Source organism: Vidua macroura, chromosome 1, assembly GCF_024509145.1.
Source record: "Vidua macroura isolate BioBank_ID:100142 chromosome 1, ASM2450914v1, whole genome shotgun sequence".
Lineage (NCBI taxonomy): Eukaryota > Metazoa > Chordata > Aves > Passeriformes > Viduidae > Vidua > Vidua macroura.
Window position 1 is genome coordinate 39,558,289 of NC_071571.1, and position 27,139 is coordinate 39,585,427.

The 27,139-nt window shown below is 35.5% G+C and overlaps 1 protein-coding gene across 1 annotated transcript in view; it reads right to left on the minus strand.

Annotated features, from left to right (window-relative positions):
• NEK10 (NIMA related kinase 10) overlaps nucleotides 1-27,139 on the minus strand; it is a 76,413-nt gene that overhangs the window by 38,846 nt on the left and 10,428 nt on the right. The window contains 7 exon segments of the mRNA XM_053972031.1: nucleotides 13,219-13,294; nucleotides 13,822-13,835; nucleotides 22,036-22,100; nucleotides 24,242-24,319; nucleotides 26,344-26,423; nucleotides 26,888-26,929; nucleotides 26,932-27,031. Coding sequence (XP_053828006.1) covers nucleotides 13,219-13,294; nucleotides 13,822-13,835; nucleotides 22,036-22,100; nucleotides 24,242-24,319; nucleotides 26,344-26,423; nucleotides 26,888-26,929; nucleotides 26,932-27,031 — 455 coding nt within the window.

The following is a 27,139-nucleotide window of genomic DNA, read 5'->3' on the forward strand; positions in this document are numbered from 1 at the left end:
GGACAGAAGTGCCAAAATTAAGAAAGAAGTCCTAAATTTGGAGAGGGAGGAAAAGAGAAGATGAGGGAATGATGTTTTCAAAACAGCATTAATTTTCTAGAGCCTCTGAAGCTTCTAAAGAATGTTATCAATATTTTCACACTGACTTTACATGGGACACAACCAGTGAAGATTTCCCAAGCTGCACAGAACTTCAAAGAGCCACTCATGACTTATCTTGGTGCAGTGTTCACTGGTGCTTCTAATAGGTGTAGGAACACTCTGGTATATGGCATCCTGCAGGCAGAGGAGCACTTTTAAATGAGACTTGGTTTCAACTGGACAGTTAGGAATTAATGAAAACAGCAGTGATTCTTCAAGACTGACTCCCAGAGAAGGCGGTGATAATAATGAAAGGCTAAACAAAGAATCATCTGCCAGTGTCGAGGATTTTAACAATGACAGTTATTGCTTTTAGCCTTTAACGTAACTTCAATTAATTACTTAAACTTCGATGGAGATTCCAGCAGTAGGTATTAGCTATACAAACACTCATGCCTAGAAACCATAACTATTTCAGGAAACAATCCAAGCTGAAAATAGCTGGAAAGTAGCAAAGAATCCAATATGCTTATCCCATTCTTCCTTTCCTAAGGATATTGATTTTTTCCCACTGTTGGAGACAGGACAGTAGGAGAGACAGTAGGCAAGCTTGCCATACATTGATCAATGGGGTTTTTTTGTTTCCTTTGGTCCCAAATGCTAAAAGAGTCTCTGCAGGTTCTATTAACTTCAGGTAAGTCGATATCTTTGTTAAAATACCTATATAGTAATACTTGCTTGCAATGGATAGCCTTACTACTTGCTGGCAGGACTCACCAAAAGCAAAGCAGAGAAAGGGATTTTCACAATCTTTGTACTTATGACTGCCACAATTCACTATAAAAATGAAACCTGCTGCTCCCTGGCCCAGATAAAAAGGGATTTTTCCAGTAGTGTCTTGAAAATCTTCAGAGGTAAAGACTACACAACCTTTCACTTCCATATTTGACTGTTACAATGAAGAAAAAAAATCTGCATCTATCAAGTTAGAATTGCTTTGGTTTTAATTAATGTTTCTTTTCTCAGAAAAGTTCCAAGACCACAAATTTCAGTGCAAAGAATGAGAAAATGCTTGTATTTGGACACCACCTCTAGGTTTCTATAAACCCATCTTAATTTAACCAAACTACTGCAGGATAATATGTGAGTATTCGGAGACCACTGTGAAAAAACCCTACATTTATTCTAGAATCAGTCCTCTGAGTCACAGAAAGTGAAGGGAATAACACAAGGGAAAAAGGAAGGGAAAAAAAAAAGCACCAGCATAATCTCAAAATAAAAAATAGAAAGGCAGTGGCTGCATGTCACAATTTTTCTCTGGATAGTTTGCTGCAAGCTACAGATACACATTCATTATCATACCTTCATAATTACCACTAAAACCAATGGAAGAAGAAACAGGAGCCACAAAACTGACAGTTTGAATAAAGAGGTCCTGTGAGTATTGCTGAAAGCTATTTGCATTTCTCACCCACATAAAGAATTCAACACAAGCCTTTTGGAGATATTCTGTCTATCCCTTGAGTGATGAAGCAGGAATAGGATTTTCAATCACTAGTTAAAATTTTACCTTCACAGTTTTCTATTTTGAAATGGAAAAAGTATGGCCAAGTAAGTCTATAATAATTTATTATGTTGTTGTCTAACTTGCTACCATTTTTCTCCATACAAATTATGTTAAATATTTTTTGGGAAAAAAAAAAAGTATACATATAATTTCTTATTCACAAAAGACATTTTTGCAGACATCCTAAACTTCTACTGACACTTAGAGAAAAATTCATCACTTATTCATCAGTTCCACCAAGTTTTAAAATGTACAGGGGTAGGGAAGAAATTTACTACCTTCAGATGGCAATGATACAGTGTGATAAATCCTCATGCCACCAGGCGGGTAATGTTATTTTTAAATGGATAAAGTCAGCTAAGAGAGGCCACTTTCATGTGTATAATTGCTCTCTCATCAGTGTAATCTCAACACTTTCATTTCCTAGTCCAACCATTGCCTGCCTCTGCCCAGAAAGCTCTGCTATATTCATATAATTTCTTCTATAGAGAGGCAAAACCAATCCACAGTCAGTGACAGGCCACTAAAAACTGCAGGATACAGCAGACTGCATAATGCCTGCCTTATGTTTTTACTAATATCTTAAAAAAAACCACTCTGGTTTGATATGGAAGGATGCTTTTCACTGCAAACAGTTGTAAATTTGCGTAGTCTGTCTCAATCTCAAATGAGCATTGAGAAATGTGTAAAAACAAGATCCCAGTAATAAACCAGTGTAAATTCCAGCTACATGGCTGTTGATCAACAATTTAGAAAACTCACAAAAACTAACTTACTGCCTCCTTTCAACACAATTCATTACCTCTCTGTTTGAAACAGTTGAGAAGTTTCATAATTTACTTTCTTGGGTTTTTTATTCTATACTTTTGAAAATAAAGATATGGACATCCAGTTAACATTCAGCAACAGATTTGTATTCCTTTGAATTTACAAACCTTCAAGCTTTTATGTGTGCCAACTTTATACAATATTGCTTAGCAATGCCAAACATATTAACTTTGAAAAATAACTTATGGTCTCTAGCATTGTAATACGACATTGCTCTAGAACACATCAAAAACTGCCACCAGCTCACTTCTAATTCACCCTTGCCACATATGAATATAAATCAAATGACATTTTTAAAGGTTTATTCTATTGTTCTTTATTCCTATTGCATCGTGAGAAAAAAACAAAGAAACAAATACCTTCTTCATACCTAAATTATTAAATACTCAAGGCAAAAGCATGTTCAGAGCACAAGGTCCTCTTCCCAATTCCTAAGTGCAAAGAGGCACATGTAACTACTTTTTTCCCCCATCAAAAACTTAGACCACATATGAAATTGCCAAGACCACAACAGTTTCATGTGGGGTAAGTTGTTTAGGCTATATATTCAAAAGATATTGAAAGCCAAGACGGTGTCTTGCTTCTGCAGTTCCCAGTCACTCTCTTCCACCAGGGTCTGCTCTCCTGTGCCAGCACAAGTACTTCTACAGCTGCTTTACACATCAAAGACATAAAATATTTTTAAGCCAGTTCAATTCTCTAATCTAGCTCATCATTATATGTTTACATAAATGCTTCTGTTTGCCCTGGAGTATGGCTGGTTTAGGTTGGGTGGTTGTTGTCACAACTGGATTTTTTTGCCTTGAATCATTTAATTGACAGAGTTTATATCACAGCCTCAAAAATAACTGGTACTGGAAGAAGTTTGGGAGGTTTTTTCTGTGGAAGAGAGATACTACACAGAACTGCCAAGAAGTCAGCTTTAGAAATATAAAATCAGCTTTCACTGAAACACAACTTTCAGTTTTACCCTTAGCTCATAATGCTCAACTGAAATGCTCTTTTACCTTTACTAAGAAGAATTAAGTCATTCAAAATATAGCTATACAAGAAAATGCATAAAAAACTTCAGCATATCTATTACCAGTTCCTCTTTCTGGGTATAAAGCCTATATAAAAAGCTGCTGAAAGGAGCAGAATAATATTATTGTCAGGACTTGTTTTCATACTCAGAAGACCAGCAAGTTATATTCAACTACTTCACATTCTCCCACCTTTGAACTCTGTACCGTTTCTGTAAGAGTGTACATCTCTGGCAGACAGATCTGGTTTTTGTGTAAATATTGTGTTTTGGCAACTTTATACTTGCCCTCCTTTTACACATATGAACTTTTAGTGCTAGAGAAAACAAGTGCTAAACCTCAGCCCTTTCTGAATTTCATAGAGCAATGCAGCTCATTGCACAAGTATCTTCTTAAAAACCATCTTTAAAACTGAAGGATATATTTCACAGATGTCCCCTGATTATGCTTCCCAAGGGACATTCATATCTAAATGTTCCCATGTTTGAATACATGGAAAACAATATCCTCCAATAATTCCCAGGTATGGCAATTGTGTACTTGCTAGGACACCACTTCCTGAGACACATTGACTTAAGTATGAATAGCAGGTAGAACAAAGAATTCTCATAGTGTAAAATGTCATAGATTGAAAGCATGGGAGACATCAATATGGCAACTTCCTGAATATGTGGCTATGCCAGAAACAGTGTTGCTAATCCTATCAATGCTTAATTTGGCAATGTGGAACAACAAATTAAAAAAAAAAAAAAACCAAAGGGAAAAAAAAAAAAAACCAAACAAAAAAACCAACCAAACAAAAAAACCCCACAAAACCAAAAACACCCCAACCAAAAAAGAACCCACAAAACCAAATATGACAGAATCTGTTAATCTGTTTTACACTGTCTAAACTAAACTAAATTCTCTAAAACTATGAACATTCTCACTGATTTTTATATATATTTGTGTGTGTCCTTGTGTCTCAGTATATACGATCACGCACATATATATGTGTGTATACATATATAAACAGTACTACTGCTCAAAGATGTATTTTGGATCTCTAGAATTTTCCAGAAAGAATGTTTCATTTCAGAAACAAAGAAGTTTGGGAGCACTTACAGGGTACAGTACTATTGAATTACATTGGCTATAAAAATTGGGATAACTCTTAACATAATCCAAGGGCCCAGGACCTAACATTTATCTATTACAAGCAGACCACAAATATTAGAGTTTCATGGGCTCTGATGTGCATTTACCCCCAACTGAAGCACTTCTATACACTTAAAAAGTGACACAATGTGCTGGTTTGGGCTGATGTAGATTTAATTTCCTTCACAGTGGCTGGAATGGGGCTATGTTTTGGGTTTGTGCTGAACACAGTCATGGTAAATGCAGAGATGTGTTATTGCTGAGCAGGGCTCACACAGAGCCAAGGCTCTGCTTTTTGTACTGCCATGCTGGAAAGGAAATTGGGAGTGCATGGGAGGTTGGAAAGAGACAGAATGGACAGGTGACCCAAAGTGATCCAAGGGATATTCCAGACTATATGACATCATGCTTAGTATATACAGAAGGAGGAAAGGTGTGGGGGGGGTGCATTTGGAATGACAGTGTTTGTCTGTCCAAGTAACTGTTACATGTGATGGGGTCCTGCTCTCCTGGAGATGGCTGAACACCGCCTGCCCATGGGAAGCAGTGAAATCCTTGCTTTGCTTGCATGCGCAGCTTTTGCTTTCCCTATTAAACTGCCTTTATTTCAACCCATGAGTTTTTTCAGCTTTCACCCTTCTGATTCTCTCCCCAGTCCCACTGGTGGCTGCATGCGGCTTGCTTGATGGCTGGGGTTAAATCATGACACAGATCTATTGGCAACAGTTTTTGCTTCTCATTAGGATAGTGTGCATAGGCATATTGGGAAAATATCCCCTAGGATAAAATCCCGTTTGCATTTGGCCCTCTTGTCTACACACTGTATCTGTTGATCTGGAGAAAAAAACTTGCTGGAAGTCAGTGTTTAAAAATACTATTCTTTCTAGGCCTTAATTTAAAAAAAAAAAAAAATTGTGTCAAGGACAATTTTGAAAGCCTTGCAGCCTCTATTTGAAAAGGTGATGTTTACATTAAGCTGATTCTTTCTTCAGTTGTCTTACTATTACTAAAGAATGTCACAAAGAATCAGCTTTTACACAGTAATAAAATGTACTTATCTAATTAAACTCAAAATGTGCACAGCTGTTTCAACTTTTTTATGTTTCTGAATTTTCAAGAGTATTATATGCATCTTTGAGTAAGTTATAAGAACAAATCAAAGTACCATTAATTTGTAATTTAGTGTTCCAGTACTACATACAGAACTTCTGTGAGGCTTAAAACAGAAAAACATATTAAAATCCTAATTTATATCTATTATTCCTTCAGACACATCATGGAACAAGATGAAATATAGAACAACAAGAGGAAGTATAAGCCGCATTCTGAAACTTACAAAAAACAAAATTTCCTTTTGAAGTTATTTGTTATTCATATTATCATAACCAAGCATCATTTCACGGTCCACACATGTGATGTTATACCATTTATATGAAAATATCTAGCAAATTGTCAAGCTGTCAGTTTTAAAAGAAATGCTATAGACAAATTGTAAGTTGTGGCAAATGCTATCCATACACATAAAAACCTGAACCACTCATATTCTAAAAAGGTACTCCTAACATGCATCTGGTAGATTCTTCTAAGAAGAGTTTCCTTCCAAGTAGAGATGTTTTCAGTGAATTCATATCCCAATTTCCTGTAAAATACTTCAGTAACTGCCGTAAGTCTGTAACTGTATAAACAGCTCAAGATTTTTTTTTTTCCTTTTATCTATGGAACAGAAATCTGAACAGTTAAAAATGGTAAAGGATTTTGCTTACTGAGATATATGTCTTTTGGAACAAACTTAATTCAGTGCCTTTATCAGGCTTAAAAGCTGGATAACCAAGCTTATCAAGAAATTGCATGAATATTTACATTTTAGTGGGAGACATGGAAAAGCAAGTATCTGCAAAAAGACGACACAGCAACTCTAAAATGGACCGAGATCTTTGATAACTGATTTCAAAGAAGGTGTCAATTTCACCAAACTTTAAACTCCTCTAAGAGATTTATGGTAAGATCCCACTGTAGCAAATGAAGAGAGATAGACACATCAGGTGGTTGATTCATCTCATCAACTAAACGTAACTGTTTAAGGTAGATGGGATGAAATTCATTATTGGAATGCCTATTTTTTTCCCATTACTTTCAGTAATCTAGCTGCTTGACTTGAGTAAGATGTCCAGCTTTTAAACTGCTGCATGTAGGCAAAATGAATCCCAGCCTCACAGAGACTTGCTTCTGATAGTAACTTGTGTCTCACAGAAAGGCATGAATTAGATGACTTTGCAAGTATTTGGATTTGCTGGAAACTAATATACAAGATAATTAACTAATAACAACCCTTCTGTCTAGCAATCACATTCAGTATGGATTAAATGGAAAAAACAAAAACGACCAGGAAAAAAAGCAGACAGCAGAAAATTTTACCTGAATAAGATGGGGACTTCATTGTTTTCTTTTGCATAGAATTTTAAATTCTCAAATCTAAATAAAGTTTGTTGATCCAGATGCCCCCAACAACCATCACGAAAGTCAATAAATGAAATAAGCATACAGGCTCGTAACATAATAATCTACACATATTTTATTGTATTTTTTATTAAAATGCATTGCTTCCTAGCTCACTTACAAATATCAACTGAAAAAGTAAGGTTACATGGGAAACTGAGCAAAGACTAAAGAGAAGGAAGGAAGAGATTTGAGACACCACCTCATTCTGTTCAGCTCACTACCAAACCCCAGAAATGGGCACCCTTGAACCACAAGCAAAATAAGACAAGACACCTAAATGGAACTGTCACATGATCCTGCAATAAGAAAAACATTTCATCCCACTGTTGTCTTTCCAAATTCTCTCTAAAAATCCTTTCCAGGATAAGCTAAAGCTTTTATAAATTCGTCTTGAGATAGGAAGTAGAAAGAGAAACAACATACACATTAATTTGTAAATAATAATCAACAAAACCTACTCACAAATTACATTACATATCCTTCTTCTCCCAATTTAATAACTTGGCACATTGCTCTCCATAAAACTACACAGACTACTTGTCTGCAAGTGGGATCAAATCGTTATTAACACTGTACTATCTCTCTAGTCATAAAATCATTTACCCCTTCTTGTGTAGATTAAATTGTGGAGAACCTAAAGAGATACTGGGCAGTAACCCAGGAAAACAGCTTTCTTCAGCAGAATAGATAGCAAATGCAGATATATGAGTCTGTCTGAAATCATGGGGTATTTAAATTCAAATTCCTTCAGTTGGAATAGGTAGAACAAACCAAGGAAAGCCTAAGTTTGAACAATCCTTGATCGAGCTTTGAAATCTGGCTTCTAGGAAAAAGCAAGCAACTGAACAAAGGCCACATCAGAAACTAAACCCCAGGACCCAAATGAAAAGAGCAAAAAGTTTTTACTGACCATCAAAGAAATGGTAAAATAGTAAACAGGCTCTTTAGGAAACATCCAAGACAGCAAGATGATGCATAATGGCACAAGAAATTCAAACAGCACACTATATACTGAGCAGCGAAATAAAGCAGAACAAGAAATAGTAAGATTTAGAAATAGTAAGGATTTGCCAAGATACTAATACAGCTAACATCTTGAATATAGAATAGAATGGGAAAGGCAGAAATAAATTCACCAAAACTATTCTAAATCCTGCAGTTCAGATGTCATAAGAACAGAGTTTATCTTAATGTAGCTCATTTAACATTACTTAAAATAAAAATGAAAGAAGAATTCCAGCAAACAAATGCCAGTAACATTGTACTAAAAGACAATTACAACATGATAAATTAGTCTGATTAAATGACTAATCTTATTCTATTGAAAGTATTCATTCATTATCATTATCTCTTCTGAAAAGATAATAATATAATCATTATTATAGATTAAAAGAATTGCTGTAGAACTTATATAAGTTCTTCAGAAATAACGATTTCCAAGAAGTACATTGTTGATTTAATACATAGTGTATTATGGTAGTAGAACAGTACTTTATTTTTCCCTGAAGATAGTAGTCTAAAGTCACCATGGAGCCTATAAAATTATTACATGCTACACACCACCCCTGAATATTAAAGTAACTCTTTAGAAGCTGGATCAGCATCACTCACTTGATAGAAAAGAGGTACAGAAAACTGTTTTCACACTCCCTTTCATGCAAACAACTTGTGCTATGACTTAAAACTACTTTCAAGCCTTTGTGAGTACAACTCTACACAGGATAGGAAAAATACATAATATAGACTAGTCCCTGCTACTTATAAAGTGTCTGCTTTTCTTTTAGTCCAATATTTTTTCCCCTTTTCTCCTATCTAGTATTAAGTTATCTCTTATAGTGAAAATTGTATAGTTGCCACTGGAACATTTTTCTGGAGATAAATATAGATATCTTCATTCTTTCTTACTTTGTTTCACATAGTTTCCAGTTTTACTCCCAAGTATAATGCTATCTCACACTGGACATGATATTAAGTACATTTCAAATGTCAAGTGACAGTAAACTAGACAAACTTCTTATTTAATAAAAACTATATAAAATTAAATAATTTGAACATCTTTTTGTAAGGCAGTCTCTGTCAAGTACTTGTAATGTTCTTCCTTGAGGTTTATCCAGGTGTCTTTTTAGTCACCACGTGCCCATAATGAAATGTAATGTTCTACAAAGAGCTATCCTGTGGGTTACACATGGGGACAGTACTGCCTGTCTGTCCAACCTATATACTCCCTGTGGATTCCATCTCCAACTGAACTGGACTTTTTGCTGACACACATTATAAACTTATGTTTACACTACAACTAAACTTTCACAATTGTATTTCATTACTATCTTTCATTCTCAGAGTAAACACTGGTATTAAACAACTTTCAGAAGATCCTCTGGTAAAAAAATCAGTATTGATATACTGAAAGGCTATTTAACTTTTGTTACCTTTTTATTCAAATCAGCAAATCCCCTCCAGGAACCATCTGTTCCATGAATGGCAAAACCAGCACAGGACCAGTTTTCCAGTAGTTTTCTGTTTCCCCTAACCATTACACAGTACCTTCGGTTTCCTATTCTCTTGGTTACCTAAACACACCAAACTGCTGTCAAATGACAGCATATACTGCAGCTTATTTTGGAAATTTGGAAAATTTCAGCTGAATTTAAAAACTTTTCTTGCTAAGATTGAATTGATTCGCTACTTGATACCCATCACCAAATTTTCACAAACATTGAAAAAACATAAACTCTCAAACTTGCTTGAAATTGGTGAAATGTTTCAGATTCTATTTTTGGAGGAATAAAGTACTGCTGGGAAATCTCGTAATCAGTTTGACCATATAGCATCATAAAGGCTAAAAATATTTATGAAAGTACAACACACTCCCTCATCTTAAGTTACCTTCCACAAAACAAAAATGCTTTCAGTAAGTGAAAATATTATGTCACCACAATAAGCAATGCAGCTACTGCATGGTCTCTACATGAGAAATCATACCAGAATATTGATTTATGCAATGCTCTCACAAGATATGGTTACAAACAAAGCAGTGGCCAGTACTAGAAAAGAAATCTGGTTAGCATAACAGTATACAGACAGAGTGTGTGGTCCATAGACAGAAATGAAGATCAAGGAATATTTTCTCCTCCACAGCAAAGAAGATGAGGGAGTAAAATAATACCTCCAATTACCACTGAAATTTCCTCAAAATTACCACTGGAGTTTCCTCAAAACACCACAGCAAGAAAATTCCCCAACACTGGCACAAAAAGCTAAATAAATAACATTGTTCTGTGCATCACTTTTCTAACATTTGAAAACAATTTTGTTTCATAAAGATCAAGTTAGCTCACCAACTAATGCAGAACTTTCTTGCCTGCTTCTTAATGACACCTGAGGGATCTACTCATAGTTTCTCAACAGTTTTTAAAGATCAGTCAAGTTCTGAAGCAATTATGATGGGATTCTCTATTCTATCCAATCTCAAAATTAACTTAATTTTCCACAGTTCATCTAAATTGTCTCTCTACATATACAATTATATATATCTCAATCTGCTGGCAATATATCCTCTCTTCCTAAATCACAATCCTTTTTTTTGAGACAAAGAAATGGAAGGTATAATTGAAAGGAAACATCATTCTCTATAACCATGGACAATTGCTGTGTCTCTTCTGGGAAGGCCTTTGAGACAGCATGATAATAAAGACTGTCACCACTAACTTGGAGCAGATTGCTTCTAGTGACTTATGAGCTGGGAAAAGACTTCAGGATTCATTACCAATTCCCTAAAGCAGTCCTTTCCTCAACTTCTAATGTATTAAGTGTAAACACATCCATTTAATACATTTGGTATTCTAAACACACACATTGCTGGATTTTTTAGTTCAGGGAGATAACCAATTAAAAGGGATTTAATTAGTGTGATAGTAGAACACAACCTTGTATGAAGTAAAATTAAAAACCATCACAATTACAAAGCATAATTATATAAGCCCCTCTAAACAAAAACAGTGTCTGCAGTTATTTTATGATGACACAAGCTTCGAAAAATTACATTAGCAAATTGATTAAGTCAAGCCCAAATACAAACATGTTTGGTACATACAGTGATGTACTTTTATCTGAACCATTCTGCACAACATTGCTTAGTCAAATTTAAAAAATAAGCATCAAATGCTACTTTTGACATTTATTATTTTGTTTCTGCACTATATTGTCTGCTCCAAGAAGGGTGGGTTGCATCTCAAACTACTCAAAACTATTACCTGTCTATTCAGAAGAAAGCTATTTCTGCCATTCTAAGATGAAAATAATCTCTCACATCTCTTTCTCTTTTTCGTTTGGGAGGGGTTTTTTTGTGCGTTGGTAGGTAGGGAGTCCTAATTTTTTTATTTTTTAATAGACTTTAACATCTACTTAAATCATAAAAAAAAGCCCCACTAAAAAGTCTAGTCAAAGCACTGCTTAAGTCTATAGGGTCTGATTTCTCCTTCAAGACTTGTGCAAAAATACTCTGTCAGTTCATCTTATTCCCTGTGAGTAGATTCCATTTCAAAAAGCCCACTGCCACACACAGAACTAACCAAGCACCTTGAAGGTGGCCTCCAGCGCATGGTGCTGTTTGCAAAGCCTTTTTAGCATTCTTAAATTATTATGACATTGGAAAGACTAATATCTTAGCCTGTCATTTCAAATATTACTCAAGCATATATTTTAAATACAAAGACATCTGTACTGTATCCTTGTTCTCTTTTCTGACTGCAGACAGACAAGGATCACTGCTTCCATGATACTGCCTGTGGAGTAGAACTGACAAGTAATGTCCCAAAAGACCACTTACTTGAGAGACTGCAACATGTAAGGGACATTTTATCCTCAATCCTGCATCCAAATAACTGGATAAAGAGGTAGAAAAAGACCTGCCAAAGTTCTAGCTCTGATATGAACTTCCATGTACAAAGACAGCATATGAGAATAATAATAAATATAGTATAAGCAAAAATTATATTTTAAAAACTATTTAAATCTACAGAACACTACTCTCAAACAAAAATTTCCTACAAAATATTAAAACCCCAAAAGATATTAGTTAAACAAATAGGCATCTAACAGAGGAAAAAGAAGAAATAAGTGTAGATGGGATAAGAAAAATGACAATTTAGTGAGCCCGAGGGCCATGGCAGCATGGTTTTGACACCTCTGACACTTCTATTTTTAAATTGGTGTTTAAAAGAGCAGAATAAATTCTCATCAACAGCTTCTCTTCCCAGTTGTAAGTGAACAAAACAAATTGATTATTTAAGAGAAGCTGAAAAAGATGGCACATAACTAGTTAAACTCTTACTCCACTTTATATACCCAAACTATCACTCATAGATCCAATGTCACTCAGAGATTGTGCAATGCTTCAGGAATATTTGGATAACCAATTGCAGCCTTGCAATCCCCTTACGTTTGGTCACTAAGAACTATAATCATTAGTCTTCCAAGGTATGTAACTTGAATATTTAACATATTACAAGGTCTCACTCTTGAAGCCATTTTAGGATTTAGGGATTTCTAGGGAATGAGTCTCAATCATTATCATTCTGGTACTAGAAATTCACAAGCAACAATTTCAAAAATGGCAAAATGAATTACGTTCAACTGCCAAATCCCTGAGTTCTTGACTCACTCTTAATTCAGAGGAGCAACCAGTAGCTCCCCTCATGGCTTGGACCTTTTAATTAGTTATCACAGGCTGCAGGCCAAACATTCTCACAGGTGTAAGGCCTTCACATGTGGTGGTGGTAATTGATACTATTTACATACACCTTCTTATAATTTAAACACATTTTCTTATCTATAAGGATATTCTATATATAGATGAATAAGTTACTACACTACTGCAGTTCGTTCATTTTTGCACCAATTTAACCACGGTAACCACCATGTGTTAAGAATAAGCAATATCAAAATAGGGAGGCAACCAACTATTGCAGAGTAGCTTGTGACTTGCACCTTGTTCTTTAGTTCACAGCAACTTCCCTGTCTGCTCCAAGGGTAACCATGAAGAGGGAAGTCACTGGACGAAAAGTTACATGCAGGAGTACTTACCACGAGTATAGGATGGTTCCCACTACTGAGGCAAGTTTGCTGTTTTCTTGCCTTCGCTTTGCAAGCCAAAAGTCAGCTACAATAATAAAAAAAGGGGCAGAAAGATTCACATCTCAATAGCCACCTCCTCTGTATAACAATCAGTGCTCAGTCACAACAGCTGAAAAGTTGGGGGAGGGTGGAAGGGAGGTTTGGGATTTTTTATCTTTTACATTTCACAGAACTGGGCCATATTATCTTTTTATCTCCACATTCATCAGCAACTTACACTTTAATTAGGCCTACCTGCTTTAAAAATACTATAAGCACACTTCTGATGGTGTTAATCTAAACTATATGACCAGTTTCAGGTTTCTATTAATATATTTCAATAAACTGTATGATAATGCTATGTATCTAATAAGCAGTCATCTCATACTAATCTCTAATAATCTAAATCTATGGTAATTATTTTTGTCTCCTTGACATTATGACAGTTGGGAAAGGTGGACTTTCCAAGAAATTTAATTTTAAAGGAGCACAGGGTGGGGGGGATCTAACAACTTGATAGTTCATATTCAAAGATGGAATTTCGTAAGAAGTAATGGTGAATCTTAGCCTTACCTTGTGAAAAAAAGCTGTAGATTTAGATGATCATGTAATTATGTTAATATAAGTGCCTTGTGAAATTATCAGGTAGTCTTTCACAAAATGTCACACACAGTCTTTACAGATTATATTTTTAATCAAAGTTCCATGCAAACAGTTAAAGTTTGTTTTTTATAATTCAATATTCTACTGCTGCCTCCACAAAATAATGCTGCTAAGTTCAAGCACAAAGAGCAAAAAACATTATTGTACTTCATAAATCCTTTTCATAATTTTTGTATTGCAATGCTACTTCAGAAGAAGATTTGTGTTGTAAGTAATAAATTAAAATATTTAAAATATTCCAAGAACTTCTGTTCTACTTGGACGGAGCCCATAGCACTCCTATTCCAATTGCTTTCACTGTGACACAGTTCATAAAAATTTTATTCCAAAATGTTACTTCCCATCAAAAGAAGCTGGAGATGAGAAGAAATACAGGTAGGAAAAAATGGTTTCTGTTGGCTCTTGCTCAGTGCAAGCCTTCAGGGTCTGAAAAGGAACAGTTCTTTAATTCAAAAAGGGCCTTTGATAAGAAAGCCAAATCTAGACACTCAAGTCACAGATCATTTTTCTTTGAACAAGATGTCCAAAGAAGGACTAGCTCTGCAGTGTGGTAATGTACTTACCACACTGCAGTGCTTGGAAAATGTAAGTCAAAAGAATACTAAATTAACAGGATATTCCTTTTCCCTTGAGTTAAGGCAGTCCTCAGGCAGTTCACTATAAGAAATATTAATCCCCAAAAGACCAGAGATTTTTGCAGTGTTGATACTTCCCAGAATTAATTGGGCTGAATCATTCTAAATTCCTTCCTTTAGAATTCTTCAAATAATATTTGATGAAGGAAGAGTATTGAGACATTACAATAATCCATAAATTCACTTCCTGTTGAGAGATTTAGTAAAGGAAAGAAGAGAGCTGAACATCTCAGTTCTGGAAATAGTAGTTTATTTTAATACAACATGAGTGATTATCTGGAGAAAAGAAAGAAAGCAAGGGAAAAATCACCAGATGAAGTAAATATATTCTCTTCCTTTTAAGCTCAGGTCCTCAGAAATGGAGGGATAAAACTCTTTCACTGGCAATTACTTTTTCCAAATTTGGCTAAATTTTATTGATATCAGCAAGAAACTCCTACATAGAGTAGGAGTTTCAAAACATAGAACTGGCACTGCCAGAGCTAAGGAATGTAAAGCCCAAAACAATCAGCTGTACATTTAGCATATTTTTTTTTCTTAGCTTTTTGAAGCCTATAATAGAGATTCCAATGAAAAAGAACTACCAACTGTTGAACTGCATCAAACTAGTGATATTGCCTCTTTTAATTTATTTAAACATTTGTCTTAATAAACAAATAAATAAATAAATAAATTGGTCTACAACTTTTAATACTCCATGGTTATTTGGTATGTGATGCCAAAAGTTGCTACGATAACAAACAAATGAAATAACTTCTGAGAACTGTATCATTAAATGTATGTCTCATGTATCATTAAATGAAGATATGACCAAATAGGAAGGTGATCCCTATTAATTAGTTTTATTTAATTTTTTTAACATTTGTTTAAAAATATTCAAACAGCCATACAAGATAATCCTCAAACAGGAAGAAAAATTAAAACAATATGATGTAGTCATAAGCCTTTAGGTTCTGATCACCCTCCTTCACTTTTTTCACTTCTTTACACTATGTTTAGAGTTGCAGAATAAGTGATAATGAAGCAAGGGGTTTCAAAAAAGATTAAAATCTGTCGAAGAGGGCATGAAGGAAAGACAGAACTATGAAAATAGGAGTAGGCTGACTTGGCTAGTATCTTAACCTACTACTGAATGGTCTCTGCAGCTTTTATGATAGCCAAATTACAGAAACTTTCTAAACCTTAGCAGTCTCTTCAAATGAGCATTTCAGATACCTGCAATGGTTTTTTACTCTTTTTATTAAGAGAATCTGGATTTTCATTTGCTGAAATTTCCCAAAATTCGCAAAATTCTCTAAATTTCCCAAAATTCTCTAAATTTATCTTCTGCAGTATAAATAAGACAAAACCTATCCAGATACAGCTTAACACTGACTTCATAATTACAAGTTAGTTGCCTTAATCTATATCTGTACCCTATTCGAAAATGCCATTAATTTCTTCTAAAATCAAATACACAAAGACCAAAAGCACAGCAAAAAATAATATTAACAGAGTATCAAATTCACCCCTTATATGAACTTCAGACCTGCTCACATCAGATTTTCACTGTGTACCCACTGAACAGTTTCTTCTACCCTGAAGGGTTTGGGATGAGAGAAAAACCCTTTGCTTCTCTTCAGCAAGTTTGCAATTGTAGTCAAACAGGTTTGTTAGCAACTTACTGAGGTACAGTGATTTGGCGTATAAAAGTAGAACTTAATTTTCTATAAAAAATATGCTAAAATCAAGATAATTTGCAATTTAATCAACAGTAGTACATACTTATTCTACTTTTCCCCATCAATAAAATGTGAACAGAATTAACTTCTCATTCCCAAATAAACCTTTTAGCTATTCTATCATTCTTCTTTCTGTGTGCTTTTATTAATGCTTTGTAAACTATCTACTGCTAATTTTGTGAAGCTTGTAACTTCTGCACAAGGACCTAAGCACAGATCCAATCTAGAACTGAGATTTGTGGAGAGATGTGATCATGTTATTAATCCACCAACGATTTATAGAATGTTTGATTTATAATATGAATATAAAAAAGTAGAAGATTCCACTCAGCCTATTATGAAAATAGCTTTTAAAATAAAGTACTACAAGGACTTCCTTGAACCTCAGTGTGAAGGGTAGCAATTCTGATTATGAATATTAGTTAAATGAGCCATGTAATCTGCTAAAAAAATAGCCCTGACTGATTCAAGTGAATCTGAGCAGTGACTTAAATACAACAGACACTGGTTATATCCACTTTATCTCATGGCCACTGCTTCTCTGGGCATGTGGAGAAGCCAGATGCCAGATTCTGGAATCCAGAGCCAATAGGTGTTTTATACAATGCATTCAAGCAAACATTCTGAATTACAAAACTAACAGGGAGCTTTCTTCCAGCACCCAGCAACTCTTTGAATTTTCCAAGTCACATTCAATTAACCATTCTGACACTCCATGGCTGCCTGCTATGATCAGAAGTTTATCCAACAGGTGAGTTGTCTCAAAACAAGCATTCTGCTGCTATATAATGCTAGGATCAGACCCATACAAATCTTTCCAGCTGCTATTTTATCACTTGTAGTAAACATTAAACAGAACATGCTTCCTAAAACAGAGTAGGGTACCCTTCACAATTCTCCTTGATATCAGTTCTGAAAGGTGTCCAAGTGATTCCACACAGCCCTCCAACCATCAAGGTCTAAACCTCACTTCAATTAAATGACACTGAGGAAATCTGGAAGAACAGAAACTTATTTGGATATGATGATCTACAGAGTCTTCTGTTTTGTCCTACAAACAGATGCAGCTGTGGAGCTCTAGACAGAAATACACTGTGCTAGAACCAAAACACAGCTGCAGTAAAATATAGCTGCAATAAAAGCAGATACACATTTTCAATTTAGAACTGTAACTTCTCAATGTCTTATATAAAAAGGCTGGGTGGATTAAAAGGAAAGCCACAAATAATATTGGTTCAATGAATCTCTAAAACCCTTTAACAAAACAACTTTCAACCAGGCTGTACCTGAAAGTCCACATTTTTTGTGTGTGTCTGACACAATACATCAGATTTTCAGTCTGACCAGAGATAACACAGTTTTGGTAATACTTTTCTATCAATTTAGAATGAGACGTCCTATGAAATTGCAGGTTGGCATGATTTAATATTTATATTTTCATAGCATTGGTAGTTCAATCAATTATGACTAAATGCTGTACCAGCATAAGAGATGGTAGTTATAGACCCCTTCCTATGGAACTCATGTCAGAAATTAAACAGAAAATGAGTAGGGTGGGCAGTTCTAGAGACCACAAAACAACAACATGCTTAAAGTTCTCTATAGTCAGAAACAGCCTGGCTAGGATCAGACTGTAAATGTCTGTTTACATTTGCAACAAGGCAGAACTTTAAAGAGCCTGAAAAAGATTGGATAATTCAAGTTTAATTGACATGTATAAAAGATGTCCTGGGAAATACAAAAAAGCTATACAATTTTCACATTAGAATGAAGCACCTCCTGGGCTTAGAACTTTAATTTCTGTTTAGCATAAGTTCAAAAACAAAACAATAAAGAAAGATCTGAATAAAGAAAGTATCTAACCACATACATTACTTAAGAAAAAGAAAACACAGTGTGACTATAAATATTCAAAAATTCTTCATACTCTTGTCATAGAATGGCTTGGGTAGGAAGGGACATTAAGATTATCAAATTCCAAACTCCCTGCCATGGGCAAGGACACCTTTCACTACACCAGGCTGCTCAGAGACCTAACTTGACCTTGAATACTTCTAGGAATGAGGCATCCAAACCTACGCTGGTTACAGAGCCTCACCACCCCACCCCCCCACCCCAGTAAAGAATTTCTCTCTCGTATTTAATCTAAGTCTATTCTCTTTCAGTTTGAAGCCATATCCCCTTGTTCTGCCATTACAGGCTCTTGTAAAAAGTCTCCAGCTCTCTTATAGTCCCCTTAATGTACAGAAAGGTGCTCTAAGTTCTCCCCAGAGCTTTTTCTTCTCCAGGTTGAACAATCCCAACTTTTTTAACTTTTCCTCATAGGAGAGGTGCTCCACTCCTCTAATCCTCTTCATAACCTTTGGATTGACTCCAACAGGTCCATGTCCTTCTTGTGCTGAGGACCTAAGAGCTGGACACAGTACTTCAGGTAAGGTCTTACCAGAGCATGAGGTATTATCTCAGGTATTTCTTTTTCAGTAAGACCTGATATCCCAGTAAGACATGTTATTCAGAGATTATCCCTAGAAGAGGTCCCTCAAATTTAATCTTGCATTGTGCCAGGCCAGCTGCAGATTTCTTTGTATGAATTCTTGTTTTCTTTCATAGGTCCCTGCCTACCAAGTTCTGCTGGAATTGTTCTACAAGGGCCACCTGTAGAATGTTTATCCATTAATTCAGGACAAACAAGCATAATTCTTTTGCAGGTTTCTTGTTTTCCACTCTGACAGCAAGGTGGGAGTGTCTCCCACTCTGTGCACTCCTATCCTTTTCAACCAACATAAAAGCAGAAACTGTGTAAGAGCTCATCAAGGGATTTGGAATGTGAGTGGTCCCATTCATAGACAGTATGAAATGTCTGTGAGTCCAAGAATTTTCTTAAAGCAGTTCATTGGTATGGCTGTTGTAGAATTAAATCTGAATCTCTAAAATGTCTTTCTCTAGTGTATTAATCACTTCACTATTTTTTTTTTAATCAAAATATACCATAAGAGTCTGAAACTAAGGCACCTCTCTAAAGACAATATTTTTTAACAACATTAGTTACAGATGAATGATCTGCCTTTGTTATACTGTCAGCCTGCAGATTCTCATAGCAAGAGATTAACAAGAGTTACTATTTCCAGAAGGACTGATTGAGGAAAAGAAAATAGAGTAGTATTAAAAGATTCTTTTATAAAGCAAAATAATTTCAGCCATATCCCACTTACCCAGTCACACAATACTGCTTCACAGGTAGTCCACTACTCTAGTTAGATCAAGTTTGGGTCAGTTTTCAGATTTGAAAGACTCCAGAAAATTGAATTCTCTCTATTTAGGATGAGTGTGCAGCTTGTAAACGCAGAAGTACAGTTTAGTAGATCTTAGAGCAGACCTTCTCTTTTTAAAAAGCTGACAGGATGAATTAAATTCAGAGATTTCTCAGCATTTTAGCATATGCTTCACATTCATCTGACATTTTGTTGTAACTTTGTCATGGTTTAGCCCCAGCCAACAACCAAGCACCACACACTCAATTTCTCACCTTCCCCACCAGGAAGGAGAGAACCGCAAAAAATGGCAATAAAACTCATGGGTCAATGTAAGAACAGTTTGATGACTGAAACAAAACAAAATATTATAATATTTCAGTATTATAGTATTATAATTTATTGTAATATTAATAGCAATTGTAATTAAAAGTAGGTGGGGCAGAATAAAACTCAAGAAAAACAATTGATGCTCACTGCAGTTGCTTACCACCTGCTGAAAGATGCCCAGCCAGTCCATGAGCAGCCATTGGCACCTCCTGGCTGACTTGCCCCAGTTTGTATACTGGGGATGGCATTCCATGGTATGCAATATCCCTTGGGCTAGTTCAAGTCAGCCGTTCTGGGTATACTCCCCACCCCCAGCTTGTTGTGCTGCTCCTTGCTGGCAGAGCCTGGAAAACTGAAAAGTGCTTGACTTAGAGTATATACTCCTCAGCAGCAACTAAAACCTCAGTGTGTCATCAACATTACTGTCATACTAAATTCTGTACACAGCACTGTACCATCTACAAGAAAGAGAATTAACTCTATTCCAACCGAAATCAGGACAAACTTTCACCAAGAACACTTCAAATGTACTAAATGGACAGTACATTTATCCTCAACTATCATGAGACATAATCATTAAGATCACAAATGCTCCAGTCTTTGGCATACACAGACTGTATGAGTTAGGAACAATACCACAGCATGCATCTATAAAGTACATATTAACTATCATCAGAGAGAAAGTAAATTGGTCTTAATTTCATTAAGGTTGTAAAAAAGCAAGGCTTAATAAAATTCCGAAACAATAAATAAAAGTTTTTCAGCTCTCCCCAAAAATTCAAAAGGTACTACACTTGTACTAGTTGTAGGGTTTGTTTAAATACTGTGAGGGTTTAAATAAGTGAGGGTTTGTTTAAATACTGCAATAATTTTGAACTAATTGCTGTAGAAATTATCCAAATAAGTTTCTGTTCTTCCAATTTTCCTGAACTCCTGTAGATCTTTGACAGAACTATAAATGCTTTTCCAGGGAAATTTTGAGCTTATACTTGAAAGCACATTTAGACTTCTCCATATTTAGAATGGACTAAAGATAAGGAAAGGTTGTTGAGACAAGAGTGCCCCTCAGTGGCAGTAGTTCATATAAAATACAATTATATGAGACTTTGAAAACCATATTTGGAATATTTCTTTTCATTACTCAAGGACAATTGCACCATTAAATCACATCCTTTAAAAACTGCATCATTATTAAGAATCTGAGGGGATTTAGCACATACAATTTCATAATGAATAAATTTAAATATGTAGATCATAAAAGGTAAAATATTTACTACGAAACAACAGTTGCTAAATATTTATAGCTGAGTGTTTTATGGATGGGTGTGCATGTGTGTCTACAGTTTACTGTTATATTTAAAGAAGAGAGATGGAGTTTTGCATAAAGACTGCTCACAAAATTCTGCAGCATTCAAATTGTTTGTTTTCTTCTGTGTCATGAACAGCAAGAAAACATGCAGTAGTTCTTTGAGGACTTCGAAAACTACAGGACATGAATTGCCTGGCAGGCTTGCTGTGTGTACTAGGTTTTATTAATTTGCTCAAAGACTAAAACTATGCCATGCTTTGTACTGCTCACACACATACTGCTTTCAAAATCTGTCCTGGAACATGCCTAGGTTCCTTCCTCCACACTGTGGGGATTACATAAGCATAAATCAAGAGTATTCACTACTACAGACTTATACAAATAGCACCTCACTGCAGCTGATCTGGGACCAACTGAAGGATGCTAAACAATTTCATGGCAGAATTGGAATAAAATAGACAGCTGTTATACTTTGTATGTTCATTAGCACTCGTTCTCTAATCTGGTTATTTCAATATTCTTGCTAATTTAAATAAAACCAGGCCTGCAAATTGCACATGCTAATCTTCAGGGTAAAAGTATGTTTTATTGTCAGCAGTGTTAAATCTGTCCTCAACATATATAAAAGGTTGATTCATGGGGGGAGAAGGAGCCCACACAGAGGTAGGTTGTCTGGCACGCACACAACAGGAGTCCCAGTACTGAACACCTAATCTGGTAGGCTGGCACTGGATGCAATGCAGGGATGACTATCTGTAGTTGTGGACATAGCAAAAATTGCCCATTACAAAATAAATGACATTTAGAAAATATTTCTTTCTGATTGGACTTTTGATAGCTATCCTAAAAGAGTTTCACAAAACATATGGTTAAAATACCTTTCAAAAATATGTCGATTTCTTTCCATACTGAAGAGAAATTTCAGGGCTCTGAAAATATAATACTGCAGTAGGAAAAGCTCAATACAGTACAATACAGTAGAAAAATCTCTCATTCAATTAATGAGAGATTCATTACACGTGGAAAAGCCGCTGATAAACAACAAGGATTCCCCTTGATACCTTACACACTGTCAAACTTTGTATTTAAATGACAGATTATCTTATTAACCTGATAACAAAGGCAATAAAAATATATTAAGTTTCTCCAGCATTTTAAAAGTACACAAGGACATTTAGGGGGGAAAACAAGTGAATTAAAAAAAAGTGGTGACAATAGCTACAGCACATTTAGGCATAACTAAATCTTGATAATCTCTTTTCATCTGCAGATAGCTCAAGACTTGAGACCTGCTTTCTTCTCTAATGCTGAAAAAGGTAAATGTAATCAGTGGGATTGTACTGTTGCAGTAAAAAAACAATTTTCTGAAAAACGCTGTGTGGGATACCATAAGTTCTAACAGGGACAGAAAAGAAGAGATTACTCAATTTTTTGACGCCAAATTTGCCATATTTACAGAGGACTTTATGTACCTCAGCTTCTTCATAGACCTTAGTTCCAATACAAAGAAAGTTCTTTAAAACAGCTACTGGCAGGTGGTTAATATGTATGCTTTGATGCAATTCATCTTTAGCTCTGTTTATCAAGACTCAATGATATGGCACATTTATAGCTGAGCAAACAAAGATAGTCATGAATTAAGATCACTAAGGTAGCATGGCAGAAAGAAGCTGAAAATTTCATCACTGAAAACAGACACAGCGGGGCAGTAGAGAAACCACACCAGCATTGCAAGTATTCTAAGTAAAATATCTGTAAAACTCAAACAGGATATTCCAATAGCTGCAACTGTATTTCACACCAGTAGCATTTTTAAAGGCAATACAGATAGCAGTGTGAGAAGCTGAACAAGGTTTCATAAAAATATACTTCTTGTCCAAAACAGACCTAGTTTTCATATGTGATCATTAAGTCCATTATTAATTCATATGGCTTCATGTTTAACCCAACTACAGCTGCTTAGTAGCTCTTGTGAGTTACTTCCAACACATTCTGCTGGAATCTAAAAATCTCAGTGGGCATAAATTAAGCTCCTTACAGCTGTGTGAGGCAACTATACTGAGCATATGCTCCAGTTTGTTAGACTGCATGTTAGTTCCACATACCTACCCTCTAGGAAGGTTTGTATTTATCTCATCCTTAAGATGAAGTGCACTATAAAACCTCCTTGTAGTAGAAAGGTACCTACTGTACTGATTCTGCCCTCCAATTCTAATCTAGAAGAACTGTGATGAGAAATGTGACACTAGAAGGGGGGGGAGGGGGGTTGTTTGTTTGGGTTTTTTTTTTTTTTTTTTTTTTTTTTTTTTGTGGTGGAAATGCCTTTCTTTGCTATTCAAGCACACCTACCTGATTAAATAGTGGAGTAGCTGTATAGCCATTTCAGGGGCTCTGTCAGAACAAAGACCATGTGAGAGGCAGGATCATGAATGCATTCAGCTGTGCTAAGGACTTTGCCAACTGAAGCAGCAGCAGCTGTGCTCATCCCTGAACCCCTAAGCACTACATTCTGATATCTTAAAGAGACACCACTGCACAGAGCCTGAGAAAAGGCTACCAGGTCATGAATTACTACTGATAACTTTTAGCCTAAGTTGACTCAAACCAGTACATTGATGGGGGTAATGGCATGCACCATTCTATGCTTATTTGGCCTATATTTATTCTACACTTAAATTTTCTCTATTTTATACGCTGCCTTAATGTATTTTATTTAACATTCATAGCAAAATGCTCCAGAAATAAATGGATATTAGTAGAGTGTCAAGTCTAGGGTGAGTTTCAATGAAGATCAAAGCTCTATAAAGAAGATCTGATGCTATACAGCCTGAAAAATAGAGGCTATCACAAGAAAAATATTGACTTTCCTTTACACTCTATGAGGTGCCAGAAACAAAGTAAATCAAAACAGAAATTGAGTCTCTATTTAACTTTCACTTCCTGGGCTATTTGTTGTTTTGGGGTAGGGGGATTCCCCTTTAAATATGATTTATTTGTACTGTACTTCAAAATAAACTTTAATTCATAAAAAATTTTCAGGGACTGTTGCGGCTTTCATTGTGCAATGATAATAAAGTGAGTAACCTGCAATAAACTGGCTTTTTCAGCATTTCTTTCTTTGTCTGGTAAAATAGGCTTTGCTATTGTATATATTGCATTTGCCTGGAAACAGAAAAAGGTCAGCATTAGTAGTGCCCCTTTCCATGCAAACCACAAATAAAAATCAATGTTCAGATAAATCAGAAGCTAATAGCAATGGATAAGTTCTCAACATCTTGTTGCACACCTAAAATATAAGCTTAAACGTGTATAAGAATTAAATCATTGTTACATTTAAACTGATACCACAAAGAGAGCCTGTGAACAGAAAAAGAAGAAATGCTTCTATCTCTATACGTGAAGGAAATTGCAGCAATAGATCTCCTGTCACCATGTGGCACCATATTTTGAACTGTCAGGAACAAAATTCAAGTCTCAATAAAAATAAATTGGAGGAACACCAAAAGCGATAGCCTGAGAAGTCTGTCCATGCCTCCAGGATTTTGTGAAAACCACACTGAATTCAGCTTCCATTTTCTTGCCACCATTTATCCTCCACTTTTCTATCCACTTTGTAGGTCTGATAGATGGGCACTGGTAGATTTAGTTGGAGTACTGCTCCCAGTTACTTGACAAGGTCCCTGATGGAGACTACTCTCCTCTAGCAAACTTGAAGGGAATATGTGTCAGCTCTGCAGAGGCCCTTCTTCAGTTCCTGATGTTTTCTTCTACTGCTCATGAAGGTAGAATTAAGCTTAGACCATGGTTAAGCTTAGGTTTTGGGCTGTGTAGTGGAGCCATTGAGTCAAACACATTCTGTCTGCTACCAGAATTACTGCAGACTGCTGCCAAGGCTGTGACAAGGACAAAGGACAAACAGACTGAGAACAGCTACAACAGAAGCAAAAGTTCCCAAGATCCCTTTGGCACCAATGATATACAGCTTTACAGGTTACTCAGATTGACTTCCTTGGCACAGAAGTGAAAAAGCTGCACACCTTTTCCTCTGTTTTTAACCCAAGTGAGTTGCTTCTCCTTGCTCACTATGCAACTCTCAAAGTTATACTAACAAAAAGAAAAGAGGTAGGATTTAAAATTACTACAGTGGTATTGGAACTCCAATGGAAATGAACATGCTTGAGGCTATGTCCTGAGCTGAAAGGGGGATGTTGGTCGGCGCTAAAACAAATGGAGAGCTTGGTGTCTTTTAACATAATGAGCAGAAGAAGTTAAGTCTGAAACACCTCTTCCAGCTCTGCACATTGTACTATCAATTTTTAAGTGATTTACTGACACAACAGTCACCATGCACTGCTAGGGCAATGCCAAAAACCTCTCTGTCAAAACCATTTAATTTAAACAAGTGATATTTTATTTTATTGAAATCAGACTCAGCCTAAAATATATAATTATACTGTTTAGATAAAAGTTGTCTAAATCAGTACAGTTTATTAGCGATGTTGGTGCACAAAAATATTTTTTTCTAGACTTACTTTCATTTATTTTCTCTTAACCAATGCTTTTGAAACATACACAAACTTCTTTCTGTACATATTTAAGGTTCTTATTCTCTCAGCTCCTCCAAGAATACCTCTAGCTGGGTTTTAAGCTAACTTGAAGGCTTTGACTTAACATTTAGAGTTTAACAGCTGGCTACAGCTTTTAGCTGATATTAATGCCCTTAATATTTATATCTTTGACTAGGTCTGGAATACAACCAGGGATTTTAAGAATGGTTTATCCCTGGAGATAGAATGCCAGGAAGTTCTCTCAGAAATACCACACTCTTACAAAAAGAGAAATAGTTTGTGAAACAGCAACATGTTAATTTTCAGCTGCATAGTTTTTTGTACTAAATGTCAAGAAATTCAGAATTTGCATTTCTCAGTTTATTCTGTGATTACTTTTATTTAATATCCTATTTTGAATATGACAAAAGCATGGCAAGAGATGCCAAAATGAACCTTGTCTGAACAAAGTTGTTTATTCTTCCTGTGTTGATAACCTTTGTGTCTATGTCTCTGAGTGCAAAATGATAAAGAAACAGAAGTACTAAAGTTATAGACAGGCATATTTCCAATTTCTTAAATTATGATAACAAAGAACAACAATTAAGTGAAGTTATAAACTGTAATGCCTTACTTAACTGAATAAAATCTTCCTAGCTGTACAAGCTGGTAAGCATGAGCCTCATTGAGCACCAGTTCAGTAACTGCAGCACAACAAGCTAGAATAAAAATTCAGAAGTAACATTTAGGGCCATTTGACTCTATTGAGAAATCTCCTCCAAAAGGAATTTGCTCCATAACTACAAATGAATCCTCACCTGACTAGAAGTCATTAAAATACCACTTTGAAATCATATGATTCATATTGATCTATCATAGAAAATTTAAATAGTGAAGAAATATAACTATCTAACTAACTAACTTACTTTTTTGTCACTGTTTCTACAGGTGAAGAAATACATATGATTCCCAGATACTTAATACTTTATGCTTTGCTTCCTTCTAACAAAAGCATGCTTTTTGAAAATAAGTGCTAGTATCACACATTTGAAAATAAGCAAATCTGATTTGATGCTCCTACTCCCTAAAGCAGGTGTAAGTATTTACAAATTTGTAATATTTTGAAACCTTTTGCACAAGTGTATGTAAAGACATAACAGAGTACTAGACCTTATAAACCTACCTGCTTGAAGTGAGAAAGTATTTTCTTGTATCTCATCAGGCTCAGCTCATCTGACAAATGAAGATACTGGATTATCCCTGCTGCATTTGCACTAGATAAACTTCCAGCTGAAGAGTTTGATATAAGGGTCAGATGAGCCTTTCCCTGAAAGAAAAAGAAAAAAAAAAATCAAGTTGCAGTGTTAAAATGGCTTAATATGTCTTTGTTAACCATTCCCAAAGTTCTGAAAATTTGTATGTTTTTACTAAATTA